The 27,357-nt window shown below is 35.8% G+C and overlaps 1 protein-coding gene across 2 annotated transcripts; it reads left to right on the forward strand.

The window, feature by feature from the left end:
• The first annotated feature begins 3,805 nt into the window (after window positions 1–3,805).
• On the forward strand, window positions 3,806–27,327 carry LOC128991011 (ATPase H(+)-transporting accessory protein 2-like). Of its 2 annotated transcripts, none has more exons than XM_054413711.1 (8): window positions 3,806–3,974; window positions 9,466–9,593; window positions 15,233–15,472; window positions 18,632–18,760; window positions 20,270–20,452; window positions 22,553–22,624; window positions 23,663–23,768; window positions 26,894–27,327. In XM_054413711.1, the coding sequence occupies exons 1-8, from the start codon at window positions 3,932–3,934 to the stop codon at window positions 26,971–26,973; spliced, it is 981 nt and encodes a 326-aa protein (XP_054269686.1). In that variant the 5' UTR covers window positions 3,806–3,931; the 3' UTR covers window positions 26,974–27,327. The 2 variants fall into 2 exon arrangements, with proteins under 2 accessions (XP_054269686.1, XP_054269687.1); XM_054413712.1 differs by having other exon boundaries at window positions 22,553–22,618.
• The last annotated feature ends 30 nt before the right edge of the window (window positions 27,328–27,357 follow it).

The following is a 27,357-nucleotide window of genomic DNA, read 5'->3' on the forward strand; positions in this document are numbered from 1 at the left end:
ACCATTTTGAATAGCTTAAAAATATAAAAATAATTTAGTACATTAAAGTGTTTGTACAATTATTGGTAACGGAGAAAAAAAAAATTCAAAATTTCCTTTTTAATCTTTTGGAGGATACTGTAAGTAGCCTAAACTGTTTTACGTAGTTTGATTGCTTAATGCTTATGGATATATTTTGAGAAGAATCTGGCAAAATAGCAGGAATCCAATTGATAAACATTTTAATAGGTCATCTTAACATTTAAAGCGGTTGTTATATAATATCAATAATCACTGGTATGAGAAGTACATCAGTGAGAAGTACCCGATCTCTATCACCTATGGCGAAGCCTAAGATTATTCACTATGGGGAGTGGGTCACCGGAAGACTGTCCCCCGGACAACTACCCCCCCCCCCCCCCCAAGCAGGTTCCTACGTCATGTTGACATCAGAGATCGGGAGGGGGGAGAGTTTTCCAGTCACCGGAAACACAAGTTTCGTTGTCAAACTGTTCTAATATCAAACGGAATTACCCAAATTAAAAATTACTATTACATAGCATCATATTTTGCTAAGGGGGTGGATAGCATTCCAGTCGCGAACACGGCTCCCATATTGGTAAGTTGGCAGATTTCGCGACGTCTTGTTTCACCGGGGGAGCCTGCATTTCCTGGTGAGTTATGAAACGACCTAAGCTTTAAATTAACTTTTTTTTAAAGTCTAATTGCCTGGGCCAAATGTAACACAGAGAAGCCTTTGCTCAATACTTTGAGGATGTGTTCTTAAATCAAATGCAGAAGTAAACAACGAGGAAGAGATATTTGAGTATTTGTAGTCTCCATTACAACTTGACTTCTCATTGCAGAAGTAAATATCATCGTAGGTGAAATCAATCATCGTCAACGATCTTCATTCTGACAAGGCTCCTGGTTACAACCTCATAACTGGCAAAATATTTATAGAGCTTCCACAAAAAGGAATTAAGTTTTTACCATGTTATTTAATACAATGTTAAGACTGGAATATGTACCAGCTCATTTCAAAAGGGTACAATCAATTGTCATCCCAAATCCTGGGAAGCCTCTTTGAACAGGTAAGTTCATACCGACCTAAGTCTTTTACCAGTAATTCCCAAGGTATTTGAACTGGGTTCCCACAAAAATATCTTAAGTGACGTGAGTGTATTAACAGAATTCCCTGACGGAATTCTGTTAATTTCCCTGACCACAGCACATTTTAGGTACTGTTAGTTCTCAATATTTAGGTATAAGCTTTGACTATTATCCAATAGACAATGGTATAAGGTAAGTATTTATCGTTTAAAAAACTACTTATTTTTATTTAATACGGCCTCCGCCATTACACCTAATTTTAGTGAATTTTCCAAATGGGGAATAAGCTGTTACCGCAGGTCTCTTGATAAGACCTAGACCACCAACCGATTTACTTTTTTGTTTTGACAAATTTGTTTATTTCATATTAAGCGTTCAAGATTTGAATAAAAAACACTCATTTTATTTTCTGTAGCAACACACCAACCTATTGTAGTGCAGAGTGTGGGAACCCTTTGTGTCAGTTAGATTCAGGCCTGCTTTTATATACGGGCAGACTGTGCATATGCCCAGGGGCACCGGAGGTTTAGGGGTGCCCCCCAACCACCGCCCGCCCGCACTAGGAAAAAAGGGGGCGCTGCTTTTGGGTTTGACCAGAATTTCACTGACCCTTAACGCTGCCCTGGTTAGACTAATGTATCGGCAATCCTAAAATGCTATGGGAAGGGAGGGAAGAGGGAATTAGGTCCACGAGGTAGGAAGTAGTGAAGGCTAGCAGTGCAGAGTGGGAACCGTTTGTGGCAGTTACATTAAGGTCATGGAAGGAAGGGAGAAGGTCCACGACGTAGGAAGTGGTGAAGGAAGTAGTAAAGGTGCTGAGTGTGGGAACCGTTTGTGGCATTAAGATTAATGAATCGGCTATCCTAAAATGCCATGGGAAGGAAGGGAAACAGGTCCACGACGTAGGAAGAGCTGAAGGAAGTAGTAAAGGATAGCAGTGCAGTGTGTGGGAACATTTGTATTTTGTATTATATCCATAAACATTTTTTTATATTTATTGTTTCATTAAAAACCATGAAACATGATTGCTACGCTCAACTGGTTTTCACTGCTATAAAAGCAAACCTAGTTTTCAAGTCGAGGCTTGCTTTTTATTAGAACATTAGATGCTAACTTACAGTATTTCCACAGACTATATCTGGCATCTTAGTTTCAGATCAATTCTGACCAAGAAGGCAAGGTTTTTAGATTTATCTATCGACTGATTTGTTAACAACTCAAATGATTAAGCTAGGCCTAAGTTAGATAGCCTTAATTCAAAGGCTTCGAGCTTGTTTTTTAATGTTAACCTAGTTTTAGCGAATTTCCCTATAGGGAAGTAGCTATTACCGTAGGTCTCATGGTAAGACTTAGGCCCGGGACCGATTTACTTTTTCATTTTGATGTCCCCAGAGGCCAAAAACACCACTCGTTTAAATTTTTATACATGTATATATATATATATATATATATATGTGTCCGTGAACACGATAACTTGAGTAATTTTTATCCGATTTTGATGAAATTTGGTTTGAAGGTGTAAGGCGGGATAAACTTGAATGAGTTCGCGATCCAGCATGATCGGACCATGGGAACAGGGTTTTATGGGGTAAAAATTGGTTTTTCTCACTTTTGACCCTCAAAACACAAAATTTCCCAATTTTTCTCTAAACCTTCTTAAAGAGCTTAAAAAAAACAAACAATTCAGTATATCAAAGTGTTTTTGTACGGTTATTGGTTACGGAGAAAACAAAAAAAATGGTAAATTTAAAATTCCCATGTTATTCTTATGGAGAATATTGTAAAATGTTGTAGTTTGCTTCTTTATGGATATCTTTTGATCAAACTTGGCAAATACAGTATATTCATTTTATACTAAGCAATAATTATTTTACTTAAAACACACACTTTATTAGTTTCCTTGTAGCGGCAAACCTAGGTACTCGTTAAACCTAATGTTATTTAAATAGATCAATTGAAAATCAATTCAGCCAAATGGAAATTCGCTTAGGCGTCAGGTTTGCTGCGGCGGGGGTATTTTTATTTTACTGGTTACAGCCAAGTAGTTATCAAAATTAATTGGGATAGCTCTAAGTGTAACCAACTAAAGTTACTGACTGGATGTTATTGAAATGAAATCGTTAGGCCCTAAGTTATGCATACATCATTTAAAATTTAAGGGTGTTTTGTCACAGTGTCATATCTTCACTAATGTAAATGTCCCACACCCACAGTTAAAATAGTTTTAAGGCCTAACTCTAACTTACTTGAGTTTAAGAGCTAACTTAACTTATTAAATTAATTTACATCGATAAATTATGTTCACTTAATTACTCTCAAGAGTTAAACTGACGTTCTAACATCCACTTAACTTAATTAATCAAACTGTAGGCCTGATTATTACAAAAAACCTTATTGCAAGTAAATTAATGCTTCTTAACCTAACTCAACAGTTGACAAATCAAGTAGCAGACGAATTTGATTACGCCTGCTCTCTCCGCTCGCGAGTCGCGAGAAACGGTGACGTCATCATCTTCATCCCGGGTCCGTCTGGCGCGCCGCTTGTGGAGCAAATTTGAACTAATTAATGACGTCATCGTCCTACTACGAGTCCTCCCCCCATCGCGACCGTTACCCGTATCCATGGCAAATCAGTGAAATCACATGACATATCAGCTGACCACTTCTTCTCCTCCCACACCCCGCCCCGACCCATTGAAATTGTAATTGTCTTCTGCCTTCCTTAGCTTAGCTAGCCTGTTAGTTGGTGACTTATTCAGGATAAACTTCCCTAATCACTATAATTTTACCTTAAAATCCACCACATATTTGAGACTGTGTACCCTTGATTAATATAGCTATGAAGTTGGTTGTAATTCTTAATGTGTTATTTTCAGTTGGAGGTAAGATACAGTTTAACTTATCTACTTTATAGCTTATCTTTCCTATGGGCCTGGGCCTAGGCCTAGTTTGCAAATGGATAGGTCCATCTAAGAAATTGTTTAAATCATTTCACTTGAGCCTACGTTTGCTTTTTAAAGTTTAAATCCTATTTAAGTTCTATCACCAAACAAACGTCAAAACCATAAAGGCAACATTGTAGAATGTATACTAGGCCTAAAGAGGACAGGGCCATTTGAATTACTTTGCTCTTCGATAATGGAGGGCTTGATTTCACAATCATAACTTGAGCTCAATCAATAAGTAATTGTTCAGCCGATTAACTTGTTTAATTTTAAACCACTAAAACAATCCTGTGTCATCATCCTAGTGCCAGGCCTAGGTCAAGGTTAGGCCTAACTTAACTTAGGTTACTTGGGTAGGCTACCTAACAAAACCCACCAGAATAGTTGTCACTTAATTGGGTAATTAGGCCTATGCATAATAGGGTGACCATAGGCAACGTAAGTAGGCCTATAGCAGCCTATGTTAGGCCGACCTAATTTATATATCACTAGAAACTAGATTTTCTCTTGTAAACAATAAGTTAGTGTGAAAATCTTTCTGCAGAGACAAAAAATACGGTAGGTTTACTCAATTCTCAATCATTTCAATGTCTTAGGAACGTTGATCTGCACCTCAATATTTACACACTAAAATTTAAGTAAATACGTCATCGGACTCACCGACCGAAGACACCACTCGGGTTACCTAATTTTAACTTAAAATATATTGGCTAATGCCAAAAAAGGAATTAAAAAAATCCCATCAAAATAGGTAGGCCTAATAAAATAGCTTAGCCTACTTTGGTATTATCAGGAGGCCACGCTTATACAGCGCGCTGCGGCGGTTATGTTAGGTTGGGTTATCATAAATATGTTTGTAGGACTTTCCTCGTTTCGTCATGAATCAAACGATAAGCGGCGGCTAAATTGGGAAAAAAATCATTAGGTAGGCTACCTAAGTTAATATAGGCCTAGTTGGGTCTAGTCGCAACCACCGACATTGCCATATACTCTCCAGTACTGTCCTGACCACTTCGGTGGATGACTACAGGTCCTTTATTGTGATAGGAGCATAAGTACCGGTAGCGTACTTTCCACAAAAACTAACTTGTTTTAAGTTCAGTGTTCTGGTTTTTGCTCCCAAGTTATTTCATTACCTAGCATACTTATTCAAGTCTCTCATTGTTGTTGTCTTTATTTTCCTTGATGTCGACAATATTGGGTACTTTTAGAGGAGAGATAAGTTACAGCGTAACTCAATTAATGCTTTTAGAGAAAGCGGTCCATAAGTTATGTGTTACGAATGTGCCTGGAATCGAACCCTGTTCTCCAGCACCAAAGTCCGAGACACTCACCACCAGGCTAGCAACACACCTACAATCTTTGATAACATAGGCTACACACAGCACTGTGCCTGTGTGTATTGTGTACCGAAAATATTTTTGAAGCACACTGTGTTATTATTGTGAGAGTTTTACTGAATAGTTTTACCATTATAATGGTAATTAGCTCTAGTCTAAATTGGTTAAGTTGATTTTCAATTTTGAAGCTCTGAATTTAAAACAGATTGTCTTAGTTTTAGGCCTATTTTGTTAAGCTTCATAGGTACAAATTTATTTAAATAATCTGTTAGTAGTATCCCCTAAAGAAAGTCTTCAAACAAAGCTTTAAAAAACCTTTATTTTTTTCTAGTTTTATGAGGGTACATAGTCTCAATACAGATTTTAAGGTTAATGTCTTGAAACCTTTTTATAGCGTGGTTTCTGTCTGAGGCCAGAAGCAATAGACTTTAGTTTGGTGAGGAAATGATGAAGTAAATACAGAATAAATATCAGACAGCTTAAACTTATATATATATATAAAATAATAGGGCCTATATAAAAATTGCATGTACAAAGAAAAAAAGATCTTAGGTACAATGAATGAAGTCAGTCTAGAACATCATTGTAACTTGTGTGACAAAAAATTTAAGTTCAAAAAAAATTTGAGACGCCACGAACATGAGGCGCATTGTACCTTACCAAGGGAAAAGACTTGGCCAACCTGGAAATGCCCATTATGTGAATTCTCGACCTCAGTGAACGAGGATTTTACCAAACATATTGAAACTACACACAACATATGGATCAATGTCAGTGAATTTACATTCCCAACACGCATTGTGTTTGATAAGTGGAAAGAAGAGGTGGAAAAGGACACATGTGTTACATATCCAAAAAGAGCTGGTATCTATAGAGGAGCTGATAATACAAAAAGGCAATTTTTTAAATGCCATCGTACTGGTTATTATGTTCCTAATGCTAATGGAAAGAAAAGACCTAAGGAAAGTAAAAAGATAAACGGTACATGTCCCTCTAGCATTAAGGTAATAGAAGCTGAAGACGGATTGTGTAAAGTTAAATTTGTTAGTACACACATAGGGCATGACAATAACATTTGCTATTTAAGCTTGACTGAAAAAGAGAGGAAATTTATCGCAAAGGATATTGCGAATAATGTTCCATTTGATGAGATTTTAAATAAAGTAAGGGAATCCACAACAGAATCCTCACTTGGACGAATTCATCTTTTAACAAAACAAGATCTTTATAACATCAGACAATCTTTGAATACCAGAACCCTTGGGGTGTCAAATGACGATGAATGTGAAGATGAGTGTAAAATGATTGACGACAAAGATTTTGCTGATCAGATTGTTTCGTTTGAGGAGACAATCGGTGACACAAATGAAATTATTTGTTCTAGTGATACTGAATTGATTTGTGATTATCCTAGTACCGGCACTGAACAAAATAAGGGAAATTTTTTAATTACATCAGAACATGACTATGATGAGCAAGTAAATGTAACCTGTGAACAGGAAATCGAGTCTTTGGATGAAAAGAAAGAAAAACTGAAAGCACAGTATTTATGTTTGATAAACAGCTTACAAACTGATGAAGAGTTAGACATTGTTGAGAAGAGTTTCAATAATGCTCAGGCTGAGATTACTTCAGCTCGACTATAATATACTTGTAAATGTACATTTGGGTGTAACAAAAATTGTATCGAGACTCGGAAAGCTAGTTTGTTTATAAATTGAAGGTAGGAATGCCAAATGCTTTTGAGATGCTATAAATGCATACCGGTAATGAATATAACTAGTTTAAATAACATAGCACGTTTCTAAACTATTAAGACGATCATACCAAAGTCTTTAAATTTCAATGTTATTCTCCATAAGAATAACATGGGAAACCTTCAAATTTTGACATTAAACTTAGGTTTTAGGGATCAAGGAGTAAAGTTACAAAAAAACATGTAAAGTGTAAAATTTAAAGTAAACTAAGGCAAACACAAAGCATTAATAATATTTGTAAAAACAAATAACTTAGTTAGGAATAAATAGCAAAAACCATTAAAAGTTTGATAGAAAATTAACAATTTTTGAAAGAAGGGCATATTTTAGAGTTGAAGTGGTGTGATTTTCGGAAAACGCCTTAAAGGATCTTTTAGAAAATTTAATTCCTGACTAACGGCATTGTTTCAAATCTTGTCTAGCTCTTACCGTTTTTGAGTTATAGCCGTTTAAAAAGAACCTGTTTTGTCGTTTTTAGATGTCCCCAATTTTGGATTTTTTGGATGGTTCAAATGAGCATACAAAAGTGACAACTTTCAATGTTATTTCCTATAAGAATAATATGGGGGGAAATTCTAAATTTTGGGGGGTTTAAATAAGAAAAATGCACCTTTTAAGAATTTTCCTGAGGGTTTGGGACCAAGACCTTTAATTGTGCCAGATTTCAGATCTCTAGCTATTCTAGAAGTGGGTAAACATTTGTATCACCAGTGAGTGAGTGAGTGAGTTACATATGCGGGTGTATAGTATTTTTATATATAATTAGGATTTTTTTTTGTTAAAAAGATGTTATTCTACTAAAAAAATCATACCTGCATGTACTGTGTAATTATCAAATCATTCAAGGAATATAATATTTTGTCGAAAAAATTAAAATAATTATATATATAAATGGGTTAAGAATGAAAGTAAATTCTTGTAGCGGGCAGCTGCAAGATTTTAAATCCCTATTCGCTTTACTTCCAGTTTATAAATGCAAACCTTATCCAAATCCGTTTAAAAGTTTTGTTCGTAAAGTTTTTGGAAACAATATAAACAAGATAATTAGTACTAGCCTACATAGTGATGTGTGTCAAAACAGTGTTGTTCACAACCGTGAACTTCATCGCTGAGCTCTTAATTAGAAAACTAGCTCTACGTGGATTATTTGGAGGGGGTGCTACCATAGACAAAAAGAATTAAATATAGACTGTCAGACGTGCTGCGGTTACCATAGGTTCTGACGCACACCGCTGGGATTGCTGTGTAGTTACACATACCTACCGTAACTACATGGCACTCCAAGTGGTGTGCGGCAGAACTGGTAACCGCAGCGCAGCTGACGGTCTATATTATATTATTTTTGTCTATGTTGCTACCTTTCTACACTGAAAAGATGACGGCCTTTCCCTTAAAATTTTTTAATGAGGCCCTTGGGTTGGAGACCACTGGCATAGGCGATGGTATGGTCGAATTAAGCAAGGAGTCAGACTAGCCGCGTTCGGATTAGTGGGGTTCTACTGTATTCTGAACTGCAATGGGTATTATAAATACTAATACTGGGACAATAAGTACAATACTGTTTTGTATTGATATTTTACCAAACACAAATAAATATTGACTATTAATTGTTTGAATTGATCTTATACTCATATTTAAATATCAGATTAAGTAGTTTAATATATTTTAGTAATTGTAGTTATAAAAAATTCTGATAGTGTATAAGTTTAGTGTATACAAAAATATTCATGTTATGTCAAAGTCAGGAGTCAATTTCTTTCAGTTTTGATGGTACAGTCCTGTAAACATTTTATCCTTGACCAGGCAACTAAAAAGTTTTGCGTTTGGGTTTTGAGATTCAAAATTTCTGGTTTTGACTATTACGAAAATACAGTTATCAATTCAGCCAAATAACTTCTTTATCAATAATACTGTACTAGTTGGTAATATTTTATTTTATAGGCCTAGATTAAATAAGTCCAGCCACGTCAGTACCAACAAAATTATATTCTTAGTGATTTTAGATAGGACCTCCTGAACTTGTTAGCCTATTGAAATTTCTAAGATTTTTTCAACCAGTGGAGGAGTGTTTATAAGAGTAATCTTAAGAACAGAAATCTATTGCAGTAGTAATTAGAATGTACAACCATTGACCATTAATAAAAAAATGTATTTTATTAAAAAATTTATAAAGTTGTAATATTTTTTAAATCTATGAATATTGTATTTGATGAAACACCTCTATATGTTACATAAATTGGATTGTACTTGATATTGGTTTGATTTTGTACCTGGATCATTGTGTGAGGCGCAAAAATGATATTTCTAAACTTGTATATTTTTTCTGTACAGTTTTCGGAGATGGGGAAGTGATAATTGTCAGTAAATCTCCAAATCTGGAATTCCGAGGACACGCAGAATGTGACTCTTATATTGTCAAGGATATATTGTCTACTAGTCTTGGCTTTACCACCTACCCGGTGAGTTGGGGCTATTAATCTGAACTAAGCTTTTGTGTAATGCGGTAAGGTTTGGATAATGAAGTAGGTCTACATTCCATCCATCCCACCCATCTTGCATTCATAATCAGATTAAAATACTTACTTCAAAATATGCCAAGTCTTAGAGAATAGTATTTAATCACTAGGGCGTAAAGTGACTTTTCGACCCGAGCTTAAGTTTTATGATCGAGGTGAAGCCGAGGTCGGAAAATGAGCGGGGGTTGAAAAGAAACTCTTTCACGTGTGACTTTTAACTATATGTTTTGTAATAATGTCTCATTAATTAACAAACTAACCTAGATAACAAAAATACTTTTCATGTAGGCCTAAAGATAACCTATCAAAGCAACTTCCAACTTGTTTTGAATTCTGCTAACTTGATGTAAATAAGCAGCTGTTTAGTAAGTGATTCAATCTTTTTGTCTGTTACGATCGTGTTACCTTAGGCTACATTAAATCATGCCATCAATATGAACTATTGACAACAATGCAACAAAAAGATAAACCTTAGGCCTACCTAGTAAATCAAACGATAAATAGTTGTTATCCATGCAATAGTTACAACCAAAATTTACAACTTCACAACAGCTGATTTTTATTCCCTAGGGACTAGAAATGTTTTTACTCCCTAGGGAGTAAAAATGCTACTTTAGACCCAAAACGCATGTATAAAAAAACAGCTGTTTTTGCTGCAGTATGACAAAAAAGAATTTATTAGGCTAATAAAAGTACACATCTGTCTTAAAAAAATAAGGTTGCCAACGACACATAAATACACTTAAGACTACGACTATACCAGGAAGCTGGCGTCCGAGAGGCTAGCATCCCACTTTGAGCCGAAAATGACGTGATTTGTGTTGGGACACTAGCCTCTCGGACTGCTATTTTATTTCAATATTTTGTATACAGTATATCTAAAATGTGTTGTTTCGAAGCGGTAGTGAGAGCTACAATCTGCTACGGAGCTCAGGTGTGGGGATGTATAGAAAGCGATCAAATAGAATTTGTTCAAAAAATATTTCTCAAAAAATTATTCTCTTTACCTTTTAACACACCAAATTATGCATTATATTTGGAAACATGCTGTGAAAAGTTATACTTTTATACTTTGAATGTAAACCTAAATTATTTATTGAAATGTTTAACGTTACCAGCAGGGAGATTGCCCAAAATTTTAGCTAAACAAATTATTTCAAGGAATGTATTTTGGAGTAAAGAATGGAAGCTTCTGGGACAACAATTTAATATAAATATTAATTTTCAAAATGATGATTAGCGGAGCTTAGCGAACAGTTGAGGTCGGTAGCGGAGGGGCTACGTTGTAGGTGGAGGGGGGAGTGTGTTGGTCGAGCGCGCACCTCCGTCCATCACAGCCAGTTACTCACGCTCGACCTTGAACTTGGAGATAAGAGTCCCCTCAAACTCAACAATACTCGTACCATTTCGTGGATTCTTAAAGCAAGATTAGAGCTTATCAACCTGAACTACAAGCCTTGGCTCAATCAAAATTATAGATGTTCTTTATGTAACCTAAATGAAAATGAAACAGTCTATCATTTTATTGCACTTTGTCCGATTTTAAAACACATAAGACATTTGTGGCTGGGAAAACTTTTTTTAAACGAAATAGAATATCATCAATTTATAAATGGGAGGAATTGGCGAGCTTTAGCTAGTTATTTAGAAAACGCTTGGAAGTATAGATGGGAGATAGTGACAGAATTTAACTTTTTAACCTAAATAATTGTATATGAAACTCGTCTACAGATAAGTTAGGATCAGTATGTTTTTGTTTTTTTATCACTTATGTAATAATATTTCGTTCTTTCTTATATCTTTTCTCTTATGTCTTTATTTCAGGAATATTAATAAATCTTTTTAGTGCTCAATAGGCCTACTATTCTAATCTAAGTAATGGAACAACTCTAGTGCCAACAAAACAGACGGTTATTAACCATTGTTTTTATGTGTCTGTGTAAAAATGTATTTATGTTCTAAATTGTACAATAAAGCACATTTTCATTTCATTTCATTTCATTTCATTTCATTGTAATAATGTCTCATTAATTAACAAACTAACCTAGATAACAAAAATACTTTTCATGTAGGCCTAAAGATAACCTATCAAAGCAACTTCCAACTTGTTTTGAATTCTGCTAACTTGATGTAAATAAGCAGCTGTTTAGTAAGTGATTCAATCTTTTTGTCTGTTACGATCGTGTTACCTTAGGCTACATTAAATCATGCCATCAATATGAACTATTGACAACAATGCAACAAAAAGATAAACCTTAGGCCTACCTAGTAAATCAAACGATAAATAGTTGTTATCCATGCAATAGTTACAACCAAAATTTACAACTTCACAACAGCTGATTTTTATTCCCTAGGGACTAGAAATGTTTTTACTCCCTAGGGAGTAAAAATGCTACTTTAGACCCAAAACGCATGTATAAAAAAACAGCTGTTTTTGCTGCAGTATGACAAAAAAGAATTTATTAGGCTAATAAAAGTACACATCTGTCTTAAAAAAATAAGGTTGCCAACGACACATAAATACACTTAAGACTACGACTATACCAGGAAGCTGGCGTCCGAGAGGCTAGCATCCCACTTTGAGCCGAAAATGACGTGATTTGTGTTGGGACACTAGCCTCTCGGACTGCTATTTTATTTCAATATTTTGTATACAGTATATCTATTTTAATGACATTAGGTTTAACGGGCACCTAGGTTTGCTGCTTCAGGGAGGCTAACTGTGTGTGTTTTTAGTAAAATATTAATAGCTTGTATAAAATAAAAAAATTCCAAGTTTGATCAAAATATATCCATAAACAAGAGTGAAAATAACGGCAGTTATACAATATTCTCCATAACAATAAATTGGGAATTTTTAATTCACACTGGATGCAGTCTCAAAGTCGGCATCCAGTTCAGATCGCGGCAATGTCAACCCGTACCTCGTGTGCGATAGACCTGTTATTCGTTGTGTTTTTGTTAATTGTAAAATGTTATTCGTGTTATGTGTTTTAACTGTGACGACGCTACTTCAGCTGAATGTTCAACGTCTGACGATGGCATTATAATGCCAAAACAGCCGTAACTCAAGTTTCAACTGTTTGAGCTGTAGACAAAGGTTAAGGTGGTATGTAGGTTAGGCTGTAGACCTATTTTTAATTAATATCACAGCTCAGGGGCTAAAAATTGATTTTAACAATAACCTATCGCAATCTTTCATCTATGGTAATTTTCAAAAAGGATCTGTCCAAATCCTATTGTTTCCAAAAGCTCACAAAGGATTTTGATAATGTTCCTCTAGAACCATTAAATAATCCAACCACCTCAATTTTTGAAATATTGTTGAAATATTCACAGGTAGATTCATAAATTTGTTTGTTCCACAATGACTTCATTAGGTTGATTTTATATTGATTTGTTGGATCAAGAATTATCCCTTTGTTTTTACTTTCTCCCCCTATACCATAGTATATGGAGAAAGTATTGTTTTCGTCAAAATTTTCGAGTTTGAGTTTTGAGTGGAAATATTCGTTTTGGGTCCCCCTGGACCCAAAAAAAGTGGTTTTCGAAGTGATTTCTGTGTGTCTGGATGTGTACAGATCTAGGGACTACACCTACACCTGTGGTCCGATTTCGATGAAATTTGGTATGTAGGTTCTAATCCATGGTATCTCCAGGCGTTTTTTTCACTTTTTTTGAAATTTTGATTTTTAATGGGGATTTTCCCATAAAAACCCATAAAAAACCGGAAAAATCTGATTTTCTCAAAAATGGCCCGAACGATTTTGATAAAATTTAGTATATTGTAGCCCTTTAAATTCTGAACAAAATGGTACCTACAAATCCCATTTCTGTAAAAATTACGGTTCAAAAGTTATTGTAAATTATGTTATTTTCCTATAAAAAAATCCCCATAAAATAACGGAAAATTGGATTTTAGAAAAAAATCTGGTTTTGATTTAACATAGTATGTTATAGTCCTTAACAGTTTTGATAGTTTTTTTTAAATTTTTTAGAAATTTTTTGTAATGGGGATTTTCCCATAAAACCCCATGTAAAATAACGGAAAAATAGGATTTTTCCAAAAATGGCCCGAACGATTTTGATAAAAATTTAGTATGTTATAGTCCTTTTTATTCCGAACAAAATGGTACCAATCCCATTTCTGTAAAAATACGGTTCAAAAGTTATTGTAAATTATGTAATTTTCCCATAAAACCTCCATAAAATAACAGTAAAATCGGATTTTCCCAAAAATGGCCTGAACGATTTTGATAAAAATTTAGCATGTTATAGTCCTTTAAAATCTGAACAAAATTGAACAAATACCATTTTAACAAAATGTCTACTCTTCATGTGCTACCGTCGGAGAATGACAATCAAATCGAATAAAAAAAATCCTTTATTCAAACAGTACATTTGTATACATGAATTGTGTCAAGTCAATAATGAAACATAACTATACATTTGGCATATTTATAGCACTAAATTATTAAGAGCAATAAATAATCTATATGTACACACTTTCTCCCCTACAATTACTTATGGTACAACTATTACAACTAACTATTGATTTGAAATGCTAATAGTTAATTAAAAAAGTCCCCAATCTTGTAGCAGCATTTATCTGACAACAATTGGAATAAACTGGTTTTATATCTTTAAAAATCTGTCAAACCCTTTATGGTGCTAGGCAGGCTAAAATTTTATACCAGAGTAATATGGAGAATGTTCAATGGTGGAAGTGCTATGTCTAGGGTATGTAAGGCTATTCTTTTGTCTTTTGTTATAGTTGTGAAAATCAGAGTTATTTGGAAAATTTGATAACTTTTGACGTATGTACAAAATCAAACTATATATGTATACACTGGGAAAAGTAAGAATTTTGTGATTAAAAAAATACTCTTAGTCCTACAGGATTTTTCCTTTAATTCCAAAAATAATAGGGATAGTTCTCTTTCGCATTTTAAATTTTTTTTCTCCTATCTGAATTTCCCCAGAAGATCACACCATAATTAAACAAGTGATAGACATAACCATAATGAGAGTGGATATGTCAACAGATTTAGATAAAATAAAATAAATAATGAACATAAAATGTCAATGTACTTGTACATTTCAATGTACATCTCTTTGTATTATATATTTTTCTATGATACTTCTAGTTCTAATATTGTGGTGTCTTTTGTTTCTTAGAAGTTCACCAAACGGAAAAAAGCCACATGTGCTAGGGTTTCAATCTCGCCACAGGCTTCAGCGGTTGTTGTCCTGATTTCTGTTGTGGAGAACACACACTTGCACCACTTTTGCAATCATTTTAATACTGTCTTTCCATTCAGATTTTGATAATCCTTTATTAATAATAGTTATATTTATTAGGTGTTTAATGAACAGTTTAACACCTTTACCCTTCTGTATTAGGCTTATAAGAAGAAGAAAGAAATATAATATAAAGAATATAATGGAATTGAATACAGTAACTCTTTGGCTGTGACTGGCAAAGGGTTTGAAGTTAACTTTCCAATACAATCCCTCCCATTGAGTCATTATCATCATGTCAGTCATTTTCAATAGGCCTACTAAGTTATGTTATTGTTTAGATGAGCGACTGGCCTGGAGTGTACATCACAAGTCCGTTTAACTTTGCCGAGTCCGTAGTGGTGATTGCCGTTCATGGAGTGGCGTCACTACCGATCACTGACGGACACAAGTTCCCGTATGTTGCTGATTCACCATCGGATGAAATCTGGGCTACCCTTGAATCCAAGATCCTGGAGCGCTACCCTTACGGAGAAAACCAAAGCTTGGTGGAGTTGAACTTAGAGGACGACTTAAGAGCTGTATGTAATAATCTTTTTGGCTGAAATTTGGTGGAATACTCTTTAGTTCTAGAAATGAATTCGTCAGCTACCAAGAGGAACATAACATACATAACACACCCACGACTTGCAACTATCAACTATCCATGAGAGCATAAATTTAAATAAAGGCTTAAACATTTATGTGTGCTTCACCTTAGTAGTCATGCTTGTACTAGGGTGTTGGGTTACTACTATTTTTTAGTCTAGTAGAATGGATAGACAAGCAGTCTTATGCTGTTATTGTGTCTGGTCTAGAGAGATAATTTTGTATAAGGCCCGGTTTACACGAGCGACTTATCTAGCTGACTTGCATTGACTAGCATTCCTCGCGACCCGGCGATACACCGGTTCACACGAGCGTGGAGTCCACGGACTAGATCGCAGGTGTGACGTAAATGAATGTGCATCGATAAACGATGTTTTCGATACATCAATGTTTTTCTGTAAATATTTGAAGTTTTTGCGTCAATGATAAGTGGCTGATGTTTTTGTTACGCTGATGTGTTGGACAATAAAGATGATTTAGACAATCATCAAAGTTTTTTGAAACTAAATTTTCATTAGAATAATGAAATTCACCTATCAAACCAGCAATAAAACTAATATAAAGTTTGGTTGAAAAAACATCATTGTTAAGAGGATATAGGCCAATATCAAATTATTTTAGAAACCTCTCAGTCAGTTATCTATATCTATATCTATACTTCTATACTATTATATAAAAATCTAATGGTGTCTGTCTGTATGTGTGTTACTAATAGGTGCAAAAACTACTGAACCAACTGGGCTTAAATTTTACAAAAATATAGCTACCATACCAAGGACCATTATAGGACTATTCACATTTCGATACTGACCGTAGGCTTTGCCCCTTTGGCTTTAACAGTTCTGAGGTGAACATTTTAAAAGTAAATATTGGTTGGTCTCCATGGCTGCAATGAGAATACTCTCACAATGTTTACATATACTTTGACATTTCAATGTAAACAAGAAGAACTGCTAAACTGTATATTTCACTATTTCAGACAGCTGATACAAAGAAATTAAATATAATATTTTCCATAACTATGAGGTAGGTTTATTTTAATCTAACCTTTTATCATGGATTATTTATTCTAAAACTATTTCAATGATTATAGAAAAAAAAAGATTCTATAACCATTGCTGTATCAACTTTGGCTCTGCTTTGGATTTTTAAAAGCGTCTAAGTTATGAAAATAATGTTATTTATATGATTTCATGGAAACAGTATGAAAATTACAATGTATAGATGTTTTGTATGAATTTGGAGGCTACTTTAAATAAATTCTTGTGGCATACTTTGTGCCACATTTTGGTGATCTGGTCATGAGATTCAAGTTCCAGACCAAATCGTTCATGTTGGAAATGTTAACTGAACGCATTATATAACGCAGAGGAGACAATATTCCGCAATTCACAGGCCCCAAGAGCCAGCTTTGATGAAAGATTGATTAATTAAAGCAACACTAAAATACGTGATTGTAACTGTCCAATTAGTATATGTATTTGTTTTGATTTGGTTGTTATTGTTTTTATTATTATAAAAACAATAACAATCAAATAAAAACAAATACATGATAAATTTGACATTTACAATCAGGTGATCTTTTGTTTGCAATCCGAGTGACGTCAGAATGTGACGGGAATAGCACACCTATGTTTTTTCCTTCCACCATGAGTTTCTTTAATATTTCAAAAGACAGTATTGAATATTGATGAGGCACAGCAATATTTCTAAAGTTTATAACAGCTGACTTAGTTTTGCTATTGTGAAGAGCTCCAACCTAAAGGTGAGTGAGCGTAGCGAACTAGCTCCAACCTAAAGGTGAGTGAGCGTAGCGAACGAACTTCAACCAGGACGTGATTGAGCCATACGAACGAGATCATCTTGAAAATTAAGAAGTTAAACGGGGCAAAGCCCGCGGGATTATAAATAGTCAAAGGCAAGACAACGTCTGCCGGGTTCAGCTAGTTTAATATAAAGAAGAGTAAAATTTTAAAAAAATTTCATTTAAATTTAATAATTAGTATTTTTGCAACTTCAAAATTGAAATTTAAAATGTCAATAATAAATTGAAAGATATGTAATTAAGGGAGATGAAGGTAAATCATGTATGTCAAAGTTTTATTCGAAGATTTTGTCAGTTTTTCTCATATCAGCTTTTAAAGATTTAAAATTAATCAAAACCAAAATGGTGGTATCCACTACCAGATTTAAAAGTCATATCTTAAACGTTTCTATTAAGGCCATAAAAGTTGAATTTTGTTTCTAAAAGCGTTGGCAGATGTGTAACTATTACATGCAACAGATGTAAAGATTAAAATGTTTCTATTTTGTGTCCTCTTCTCGTTGCAAAGCACGGGTACAACAGCTAGTCAATTTATATTTTGTTTATTCGTATTGTTGGACTTGTTATACAATTACCATAAGTTGTATGCAATTTTCTTTCAATCAATAATGCTGTTTTACTATAACGGAAACCAAACTAAATACTAAATTGTAACCAAAAAATAATTTTGTATTATAGCAACGAGGATTTTTTGAATTTATTAAATTTATTTTTCTTTGATTTGAAGTCTGAGTACAAAAACATAATAAACTTCCTCCCACGCCCATCTTCTTAACTTTATCATGATATTTCAAAAGACAAGTGTTCCAAAGACACAATGTAGTTGCTTAACCGATTCGATGAAAATATCGATATCAAAGCCACTCGGATCCATCACTGGCGCACAATGAGAACAAAGGGAAGAATGCAAGCTGCTGAGCGACGACTGACCGCTCGCATGAACGCTCCCATATGGCTACGTGTACTGCTACGCCGCTGGAGTGGGTGACTAGCTAGCTGCGATGAGTCACGACACGTGGGTGGGAAGCGGGGCCTGACGATGGTTTGCGATACCGAGCTCAAACGCGGCTCGATCGCCATTGCCCTATGTCTGTGTGAACGGCTCCATTTGACCTAGTCAGCTAGATAAGTTGCTTGTGTGAACCGGGCCTTAGCGTATCTTGAATGAATTTGCTGTTGTTGAACTAAGCGCTAGTATTCTTTTGATTTTAACATTAACACAAACAAATATTTGGAATTTTCTCTTTGAAAGCAAAATGATTTGCAGAGCGAAATCAACCTCAACAAAGGCAGTTTGAAAGCAAACAGACCAACTGTCAAGTTCTTGAATGAAGAAGAAGACGATGACTCTGGTTTTATCAGCCAAATCAGCACTTGGAGGGCAGTTTTGGACAAGGTAAGCTATTTTTTGGAGTTATGAACCATGAGCATCCATGCCTTGTTCTTATTCGGAGCTACTGCTGCTGAAATACTTAAGTAACAAAATAATAATAAAAATCATTTGTTAGAGTTTTTAAAGATTGGCATTTTATTAGGCTGCTCTGAATATGATATGGTATCTCAAAGTGATGTGTCAATACCAAAATTTATCGATTCTCAATACTGATACCATTTTTTTTATTGTTTTACCAAATTTTCTGAATGGTGGTTATACTACACCAACCCCTGTCTTTATGTCCTAATTTAGAGATAATGGGGTATTTCAAGTAAAGAAAAAAATTTATGCAGCAATGATGCATTCCAACTAGCCAGTTGAAGTTAAAACCATTCTAAATACATGAAAAAACTACCATATTAAATATAAATGAGGATCTAACAAAAATCAAAAAGAAAATGATATTATAGAGGTGTGCTCGAATGACATTTTCAGTCAAGCCAAACTCAAGGTAATATTGTGATCATTGCCAGTAGTCATCTTTGTCTTCTGGGATAGCTGCAAAATCCGAAATATCTTCCTCAATTACGGAAACATCATCACTGACTTTCACGGTCGCGGATAATGGTGAGCGTGGCCATGTAGACATCACCATTGACTCCCGCGACGGAATTGTCATCGTTGTCGTCTGCGATCGCAGAAAAATCATTGAACATCTTCTGCGCGTGTAGACATCATCCATCGTCTTCTGTGATCGCAGCAAAATCATGGATACTTCTGCGGCAGTGTAGACACATTGCTCATCCGCAATAGCGGCAAAATCATTAACATCTCCTTGGTAGTGTAGACATCATCGTCTCGTTTTCCACCGTAGAATCATAAACATCTCCTGCGGCTGTGTAGACGTCATCTACATCTCACGTGGTCACGGAAACGCCGTTGTCATCTTGCGCATTTGCGGCAATAGCGGTAATTTTCCAATTGCGCTGGTGTTACTGGTATCGGTATCGGAATAGACACACCCATAGTATCTCATTATTTTGTTTATTGTGACCCAACTCCTTCTTTACAACTGCCCAAGAAGTTCTGGTCTTTCAATTTTAGTTTTAAATATAATCTTTATTTGCCCTTCTTTTTTAATGATTGGTCACAGACATAAATATGTAAAATACTCAGTAAAAACTGGTTTTTGTTCCACTTCGACTCCCAATGAAGTTCTCTATTATAGTGACACATTGATCAGTGGGTAATAAGTCATCTTATATAAGTGCCTTATATAATATGTCTTGAAAAATTTAATTATCTGGATCTTTGACCAATCTGATGGAGTTGGGTCTCAATTGATCTGGTTGGTTATGCAAAATTATCATTAAAATGCTTCAATTGAGCCACTGAGAATTTTTTCTGTTGTCAATTACTGTTGTTGAACATGCAAACTTATAATCAAGCTGAAAACAAAACTTATCGCAAACTAATAAACTATGATACTAATCATAGACAAAATAAGGAAGAATTCCTGTATTTATTTAGGTTGAAGAGAAGGGAGTTCCACTTGACGGTTTGCCAGATCTGTACTGGTTGAATCTGCGAGGCCTTCACCCTATTGTCGACATCTACGGTGACAATTCTGAGGCTGCCAACGAAGCCAAGAACATGGTTGTGTCTGCTATTGACAGGACTAAGGAAGTTTTTGAACGGGCTTACAACAACAAGGTAGTAAAATTTGGAGATTACATCAGTTGCTGTTGGTTTAAAAAACTGTGCCTTAGTAACAATAATCGACCAATGTCGCTTCCAGACTAAGATGCACATTATTACTTAGCTATTTGTTAAATATGTTGTGTTGCAAGAGACATTAGACTGTATCAAAACTAATGATAGTGGTTAAATACCTTATTCTGGCAATCCAATTGTTGTATTCCACAACTAGTTTCAACCTGCTTGCTAGGAGGTTATGATGACAGTGTATTTTATCGGCCGTATGTGTGTGCGTGCTATGTGTTTGTTCGTGTATATGTGTAAGTGTAAAAAACTGTTGAAATACTGACCAAATACCTAATCCTGACGACCTTCATGTGAAGTAATCATCCTTGTACGCACCTTATGATGACCTCCTAGTAGGTTGAAACTGGTTGTGGAATACAACAATTGGATTGCCAGAATAAGGTATTTAAACCACTATCATTAGCTATTATTCACAATCCGGAGGCTACTCATACTACAATGTATCAAAACAAGAATTTGGACATTCTGTTACAAAAACATAATACCCCCGTCGCAGCAAAACTGCAGACTAAGCGAATTTCCATTTGCCTGATTGGATTTACATTTAAATCTATTTAAATAACAGGTTTAACAAGTACCTAGGTTTGCTGCTACAAGGAGGGTATGAGTGTGTTTTTTGGTAAAATATTAATAGCTTTGTTTAAAATAAATATTTACCAAGTTTGATCAAAATATATCCATAAACAAGTAAACTACAACAGTTTACTCATAAGAATAAACAGTGTCCCCACAAAATTAACATGGTAATTTTAATTTTACAATTTTTAAAATCTTTTCTGTAACCAATAACCGTACACAAAAACTTCAATTCAAATAAATTAAATTATTTGTTTTGTTCAAGCTTTTTAAACTAGTTTTGAGAGAAATTGGGAAATTTGATCTTTTGAGGGTCAAAAATACCCCTATTTACCCCATAACCCCCCCCCCCCAAAAAAAAAAAACAAAAAACACTGTTCCCATAGTCCGATCATGCTGATTCGCGAATTTGTTTGAATAAACGTAGGTTTACAATACCTTTGTACCAAATTTCATCAAATTTAGATAATTTTTGCTCGAGTTATCGCGCTAACGGACCCACATATAATATATATGAATATGAACGGATAATGATTTTGGCCTCTGGTGAAATAAAAATGAAAAAGTAAATTGGTCCTGGGTCCAGGTCGTAAGATGAGACCTACGGTAATAGCTTATTCCTTATATGGGGAATTCTCCAACAACTGCCAATGGTGTTGCAAAATACAAACAATTCAAATACTTTTATTGCTTGTGTTTAATACTTGTATTTAAGCTGTAAAACGTTTGTGTAATCTTAATATTTATAATTCATGTTTACCTATAGCAGGTGTCCAGTAAACCTGGAAATCGTGAATTGTAAGTAAATTTTGTAAGGAACAAGGCAAGATTTGAATTTTGGAATCACCAAAAAAAACCACACAAAATTTAAGATTTTTTTCCAGGGTTTTTCGTCATCAAAAATCGCGACTGCGGGAAACTATCACGAATCACGGATGTTGCCCTTGATCTTAATAAATTATCATGGGCGTTGCCGTAATAAATGATCCCGGACATAGCTGCGATCATAGTAAATGATCACGGATTTGCCGCAATCGTAAGAAATTAAATCACAGAAGTCGCTGCAATCGTAAGAAATCATCATGGACAATGCGGCAACCGCGGGGAATCATATTGAGTTTTGCCTCTATCAGAATATAGGATCACGGATGTCCGACATTGTAAGAGATCGATCAAGGGTGTTGCTGTGATTGGGGGAAATCATCACAGACGTTGCCGGGACCGCAGGAAATCATCCCGAGTTTTGCTGCGATCGAAAGATTTTGGGTAAAGTGGTTCAATTCAAACCCATATTTTTGTGAGAATTTTCTAGGAATCGAACTTATCCCTCCTGTACCAAAATCTGAGACGCTAACCACTAGGCTAGCAACCCACCTAAAATTGTATTTAATAGAATGTGTTTTAAGGGCCTAGAAGCCACTGACAGACAATTCAATGTTAACTTGTTTCCAGACCCTCGTGCTCGTACTGCTCAGTGATGCGGCTCACACTAGAAGGTTCAGACGAGCTGCTGATGAGGTAACTGTAAGTACTTTTGATACAACAGTGACATGGTTTGTGAGGTTTTTTAATTCGGATAAAATTGTAATACTATAACTTACACAGATATAAGTCTATTGTCATCATTTTATGCTAAAGCATCACAAAGGGTTCACATTGATGAACCCACATAGTAACATGTACACAACATGGAAACATAGGTAAAACCAATTTACTCCATCGATCACAAGAATAGTAACAAATTTACACTAGTAAGCCTATAATAACTTCATGTTATAAACTAGCTGTTGCACGTCAGCTTCGCCCGACATACTTTTGAGTCTTATGAACTGGCTGAAGTTGTGACTTTACTACGGGCTAACATTACCTTTATTATTATTATGACTTTTATTACGGGCCTACACTATTTTCCATATAGTAACAGAAGGATTGAATCCATTCTTATATAGCCTAACCACCTGGGCTAATTGGACATATGGGACTACTGAAGTCAAACTAAGGTATAAATTCTTCATTTGAAAAATGTACTGCTTTCTACCAAAAGCTTCAAACTACTCTCTCTCTCTGGAACAAAATCGTAATTTTTTTACAAAGTTACTAACGTTCTATCTCATTGCAGTAACAGCTATTAAGGATTAAATCCAAGTTGATATAGCTAGAAGTTACAAAGATAAATAGATAGAAAAGTTTGTTTAAACAGGAACTGTCATGATTTTATCTTTTTTTTCTTCAAAATCTGTTGGAAATCGGGTGAGAACACATTTTTTTTAACACGTTCTCTACCGCAATAGTACGTAAAAGTAAATCGGTCCTGGGTCTAGGTCTTACCATGAGACCTACGGTAATAGCTTATATATGGGAAATATGGGATATGGGAAATTCACCAACAATAATTTGCTATAGAGCAATTATAGTAAATGTTAACATGCAAGACTGAATTACTTACGTAATCCCGTCACAGCTCAACAAAGATAGATGCATAATGTCCAACAGCTCAAGGGCTAGAAACATGATTTTTAAATGTTTACAATTGCTACAAACAATTTTATCTTTTTCCCGTAGGCTAAACTGAACCTGGCCCCTGTCTATGATGAGAACTACCCAGTCTTCTTCAACATCTTTCTGTGGTTCACCATTGCTTTCATCATGTCCATAATTGCTACTTCAAGTGAGTAATGGCTGAAATTGAAGTGATTTGTTATAATAACGATGTTGGCATCATCAGTTTATTAGAAAATATCACCAGGATACAAGGGCATCCATGCCATAGTGAAAATCAGGATTAATAGGAACATAGTGTACTTTAGGGATGGGCGAGACTGGATTCTTTTTCTCATCAAAATTCTAGACGAGACTCCAGATTTCATTCATATCGGGAATTATTCGTTTGTGCAGTTTCACAATGGTTAATAAATAAGAATAAAGTACTATTAAATACCACCACCGCAGTTAACGTGCAGACTAAGCGAATTTTCATTTGCCTGAATTGATTTTAAATTAAATTTATTTAAATAACATTTGGTTTAACCTCTGCTACTACAAGGAGGCTAATAATGTTTTTTTTTTTTTGTAAATTATTAATAGCATAGAATAAAATAAATAAATGTTTACAACTTTTATCAAAATATATCTGTTAACAAACTACAATATTTTAAAATATTCTCCATAAGAATAAAATGGGAATTTTAAATTTAGAGTGGTTTTATTTGATCTGTAACCAACAACCGTACAATAACTCTTTAATATACTCAATTATTTGTTTTTATTTAAACTTTTTGAAATGGTCTAGAGCGAAATTGGGAAATTTTGTGTTTTGAAGGTCAAAAATGAGAAAAACCAATTTTTCTCCATAAAACCCTGTTCCTATGGTCCCGAGCATGCTGGTTCGCGAACTCATTCAAGTTTATTCCGCCTTACACGTTTAAACCAAATGTTATTAAAGTCTGACAAAAATTACTCAAGTTATCACGTTCACGGACACAAATATAAATATATATATTAGGGATGGACGGGTCCCGAAATTTCGGGAATTTTTCGGGAAAAAAATATTCCCGATTAACGGGACGGGATTACATTTGACTCGGGAATTTTTCGGGACGGGATTTGGTCCGATCGTCGGCGATTTTTCCGCTTCGCGAGTGCCGATAATGCCGTTATTGCGAGCGATAGGTCCGCGAACGCAGGAGACGAAGTCATTTCGACGATTACGCCGTGACCGCGGAGTCCTACCGACGACCGCGCCGTGACCGCGGAGTCCTACCGACGATCGCGCCGTGACCGTGAGTCATACCGACGATCGCGCCGTGACCGCGGAGTCCTACCGACGATCGCGCCGTGACCGCGGAGTCCTACCGACGATCGCGCCGTGACCGTGGAGTCATACTGACGATCATGCCGTGATGGCGGAGTCATGCTGACAATCGAGCTGTGACCGCAAGTCATACCGACGATCGCGCCGTGACCGTGAGTCATACCGACGATCGCGCCGTGACCGCGGAGTCCTACCGACGATCGCGCCGTGACCGCGGAGTCCTACCGACGATCGCGCCGTGACCGTGGAGTCATACTGACGATCATGCCGTGATGGCGGAGTCATGCTGACAATCGAGCTGTGACCGCAAGTCATACCGACGATCGCGCCGTGACCGTGGAGTCATACCGACGATAACCCCGTGACCGTTAGTCATGATGACGATCGCGCCGTGACCGCGAGTCATGACGACGATCGCGCCGTGACCGCGAGTCATGCTGACAATCGCGCCGTGACCGCGAGTCATACCGACGATCGCGTCGTGACCACGAGTCATGACGACGATCGCGTCGTGACCGCGAGTCATGACGACGATCGCGCCGTGACCGTGGAGTAATACCGACGATAACCCCGTGACCGCGGAGTCATACCGACGATCGCACCGTGACCGCGAGTCATACCGACGATCGTGGCGTGACCGCGAGTCATGACGACGATCGCGCCGTGACCGCGAGTCATGACGACGATCGCGCCGTGACCGTGAGTCATACAGACGATCACCCCGTGACCCGCGAGTCACAAGTTTCTATAGGTACCTGTAAATTGTTACCCATTTTTTGGTTTTTATAGATCAGTGCCACAAATGGTAAAAATTGATTTTGTATGTCTTTTTTGGTAACTGCAATACAGTACTTTCTTTTTATTCACAGAAAAAAATCCCGTCCCGTCCCGTCCCGAACTAAAAATTCAATCCCGTCCATCCCTAATATATATATACATAATATTTTGAACAGTTGGCGTTTTTGACCTCTGAGGACATCAAAATGAAAAAGTAAATCGGTCCCGGGCTAGGTCTTACTGTGCCACCTACGGTAATAGCTACTTCCCTACAGGGAAATTCGCTAAAAACAACTTATGTACAATAACTAATTATTTATTACAAAGGTTGATACATAAAAGCTTACAAAAATAACAAAAGCTTACAGGAACTTAAGTAATACATCTTTAATGTAAAACCAAAACTGTAACATGTACACCCCAACTAAAAATACTGTATCACAAAGAAAACAGTCTATAAGAGACAAATGAAAATTATTTTAGTAGCTTGTACGGTGTTATTTTATTTCTGTTCTTAGTGATATGATATAGTATACCGTGCAGTAAAACCTATTATATCCAGTACAGACGGGACCAGGGTCATAATGGATAAACGAATTACCAGATAAACCGATTTTTCAGATGTACACAGTTAAAAAACTCCTTCAGAAAGTCTCTGCAATACCCGCAATATAGGAGCGTGTTGATGTTGCGTTTCCTTCTAGAAGGCGTTCTTTTTTTTTATAATCTTGTCTTGAAAAAGTCAATCTCGCTCGAACTAATGAGATTTTTTGATTCTCGAAAATTGAGACCCGTCCATCCCTAGTGTACTTTGACACAAGAGTGAAGGTATTCTTTAGATCCTACAGTAACTCTAAAATGGAGTAAAATACCTACTGGCTGTTTCTGTAGCCAGGACTGTTTATTTAACACCCAACAGCAAGGTCCAGATTGAAAATATAGAAAAGTTTTCTGACTTAGCTCACGATCGAACCGGCAACCTTTAGATTGTTAGGAGAGCTACACACTCTCTAGATCATTACTTTCTGCGAAAGATCACAGATGATAAACGGTAACTGTTTGACACCCTGATAATGAATCCCGATAACAGATAATGGATTTTAGTCAGTGGATTACATCATAGTGACCAATATTGATTTACCACATTTACGTTTATCCATGATAATTTTACTTTTTGTAATTTTTCTAAATACCTTTGTTTACAGTGGTGACAGCATGCATGGATCCCGGTCGTGACTCCATCATATACAGAATGACAAGTACTCGTATGAAGAAAGACAATTAAACTACTTCAGAACTGTTGTGTTAATTTACAATTAGATCGTCTGGTACTTAGAGTCGTAGGCAGTATTTTTATTTGTAAATATAAACACGTAACATAGATCAACTTGTACCATTCCATGTTGTAAATGTTGTTATGGATCACAGATTAAATAGCTGTCAAAGTTAGGGTGTTGGCTGTAAATAAAATGGTGTCATTTTCATTTTGACGTAATGTTATCTGCTTATGTAATTTGTTTGTACAGTAAAATTTGAATATGTACCTAGTTGTTTAAACTCAAAGTAATGTAATTTTATTTCAATTCTCGGTTGTTTGTTTTTAACACTCTTTAAAATAAAGACAAGTGTGTATCCCTCATGCGTTCCTGTTTGTCCATTTGCTTTATCA

Source organism: Macrosteles quadrilineatus, unplaced genomic scaffold (genome assembly GCF_028750875.1).
Source record: "Macrosteles quadrilineatus isolate MER2022 unplaced genomic scaffold, UCM_ALF_1.0 Scaffold_3__2_contigs__length_128488019, whole genome shotgun sequence".
In the NCBI taxonomy this organism is placed as follows: Eukaryota; Metazoa; Arthropoda; class Insecta; order Hemiptera; family Cicadellidae; genus Macrosteles; species Macrosteles quadrilineatus.

What these genes read in the sequence shown, in the direction of transcription:
- LOC128991011 (XM_054413711.1), top strand. Translation starts at nt 3,932, where the DNA reads ATGAAGTTGGTTGTAATTCTTAATGTGTTATTTTCAGTTGGAG. An exon ending in AACGGGCTTACAACAACAAG is followed by an intron (nt 20,453 to 22,552) that starts GTAGTAAAATTT and finishes ACTTGTTTCCAG; the next exon opens with ACCCTCGTGCTCGTACTGCT. An exon ending in GTCCATAATTGCTACTTCAA is followed by an intron (nt 23,769 to 26,893) that starts GTGAGTAATGGC and finishes CTTTGTTTACAG; the next exon opens with TGGTGACAGCATGCATGGAT.